Source organism: Choloepus didactylus, chromosome 11 (genome assembly GCF_015220235.1).
Source record: "Choloepus didactylus isolate mChoDid1 chromosome 11, mChoDid1.pri, whole genome shotgun sequence".
NCBI classification, from domain to species: Eukaryota; Metazoa; Chordata; class Mammalia; order Pilosa; family Megalonychidae; genus Choloepus; species Choloepus didactylus.
In genome coordinates this window covers 76859257-76861455 of record NC_051317.1, presented here as the reverse complement: position 1 = coordinate 76861455, position 2199 = coordinate 76859257, and the positions used below count along the sequence as shown (strand labels likewise).

General features: G+C 39.6%; 1 protein-coding gene across 1 annotated transcript; it reads right to left on the bottom strand.

Annotated features, from left to right (window-relative positions):
- Positions 1-486: 486 nt before the first annotated feature.
- On the bottom strand, positions 487-1512 carry LOC119506235 (dnaJ homolog subfamily B member 6-like). Its single transcript, XM_037799222.1, has 2 exons — positions 1169-1512; positions 487-823 (listed from the first exon to the last, which is right to left on the bottom strand). The coding sequence occupies exons 1-2, from the start codon at positions 1510-1512 to the stop codon at positions 532-534; spliced, it is 636 nt and encodes a 211-aa protein (XP_037655150.1). The 3' UTR covers positions 487-531.
- Between the last annotated feature and the right edge of the window lie 687 nt (positions 1513-2199).

Here is a 2199-nt window from a genome sequence, read left to right as displayed (position 1 = left end):
ATTCAATGTGTAATTTACATTACCTTTAAATTATGCTATACTTAATTATATTCTAATTTCAAATACTTTACTGCCATTAGGGGAAAAAGTCATTTCATGAATATATAGTCAATGTCTGTATTGTACTATACTTCTAAAGCTATAAATATTTCAGTAGTTTGTATAGTGGTTGAACAGTTGAAAAGAATGAGACAGAGCCTTAGGAAAAATGAATTAGATTCTTAACAATGCTAAAGGAAAACACTAATAAGATTCAGTGCTGGGGAAAAGCAAAATTAAGTCTATGCTGTGTTCCAAATTTCAATCATTGTCAACCATTATCATCAACTCACTTCTTCTGACATCCCTAATCTACAGTGATCAAGTGTCCACAGACCTGCTAAAAATAAGTGTGATCTTGGTATGGAATATTAAATAAGATGTCTTCTATCTAGAGTGTGTACAACCAAAACACACACGGAACCCAGGCCCGTTCTCCAACGTTATGTGAGCATTTGGTGCAAAAGTGTGCATGTGTCTGGTAAGTCCAGTCTAGTGATTCCCTTTGGTCGACTTCTTCTTCTTCTGCTCCTCTCTCTGCTTCTGCTTCTTCCTCTTGCCACCTTCTTTGAATCCTGCGGAAAAAATGGAGGGATCCCAGTTGCTGGTGACCTGAGGTTTATCTTGCTCATTCTCCTCCTCACAAATATAGTTAGATACATGTTTGGGTAAAGTGGCAGGTCTGTGAGACTTCTGTGAACGGACATTTGCTGGCTGGGAAGGCAGGGCATTTTGTCCTCTTCGCCTGCATTCTTCTACAAAGGCTTCTTCATCTGCCACACCATTTATCATTAAGGACTTTAACTGGCCATCTTCCTCAACTTCTACTCTTTCTTGACCATTCTCAGTAATCCTCTTTGTAGTGATTTTTCTGCCATTAACTATTTTAGTAGAAGTTGTTATAGATGTGAAGTTGCCCATCCTACTACCACCAAAGGATGTTGAAGAAAATTAAGTAAGGCCCCCATGCCCCAGAGAACCAAATGATGTAAATCCTGTATCAAAAGAAGGAAATCCACCTCCAAAAGATGGAAATCCACTGAAGGAAGAGAAAAAAGATCCTGTGCCCCTGTTTCTGGCTCCATGGAGGCCTCTTCGATTTCCAAAAAACTCCTCAAATGGGTCTTCAAAGAAGTCAAAAGCAAATGGGTCCCTTCCACCAAAAAATTCCCTGAAGACCTCATCTGGATTACGGAATGTAAAGCCAAACTCAAATGGACTGTCAAAATAACTTCCACCTCCACCACCACCATTTAATCCTTCTTTGCCATATTTCTCATAGATGTCCCGTTTTTTAGCATCTGATAACACCTCATATGTCTCAGCTACTTGTTTGAATTTTCTCTCTGCTTCTTCTTTATTCTCAGGATTTTTATCAGGGTGCCACTTCAGTGCCAATTTACGGTATGCCTTTTTAATATCCTCAGGTGAGGCATGTCTCTGCATGCCTAGAACTTCATAGTAATCCACCATGTTTTAACAGACTGTTGGAATAAATCCCGAGGAGGTTGGCAGCCAGCGATAAGAAGGAGGAGAGGCAGGGCGGTGGGGCCCGTGGTCTCCTCTCAGCTCCGTCACGGCTGGTACTGGTGGAGGCGGTGGTAGCGATTTCCTACTTTCACTTTTATTCTTATTTTCATTTTTGGAAGCAATGAAAATGTTCAAAAACTGATTGCTGTGGTGGGTACACAACTATGTGCTAGTGAGGTGAACAATTGTATACTTTGGATGATCATATTGTGTGTGAATATATTTCAATAAAATTGCATTAAAAATATAGAAGATTGAATGGCTTAATCAACAGGAATTTACTGTCTCAATGTTTTGGAGGATTGTCTCCTTCTATCTCATCTTTGGCTTCTCTTCCACCTCCTCAGTTGTCTGTGTTATCTCTTTAGATTTTCTATCCTTATAAGAATCTAGTCATTGGATTAAGGCCCACCCAGATTCAACTTATCCTCATCTAAATAGAATACTTGAAGATGCTATTTACCAATGAGTCTACACCCACAGGTCCAAAGGTTATGATTAATCAAGTCTTTGTTGGGGCATGATTCAATCTACCACAGAGACATTTTGTCTGCATTCATTCTGGATCCTTGAGCCCACTTCGATAGCTTAAGCCTATGATTCACTCTGATATCTCATTTCTTGAGCATT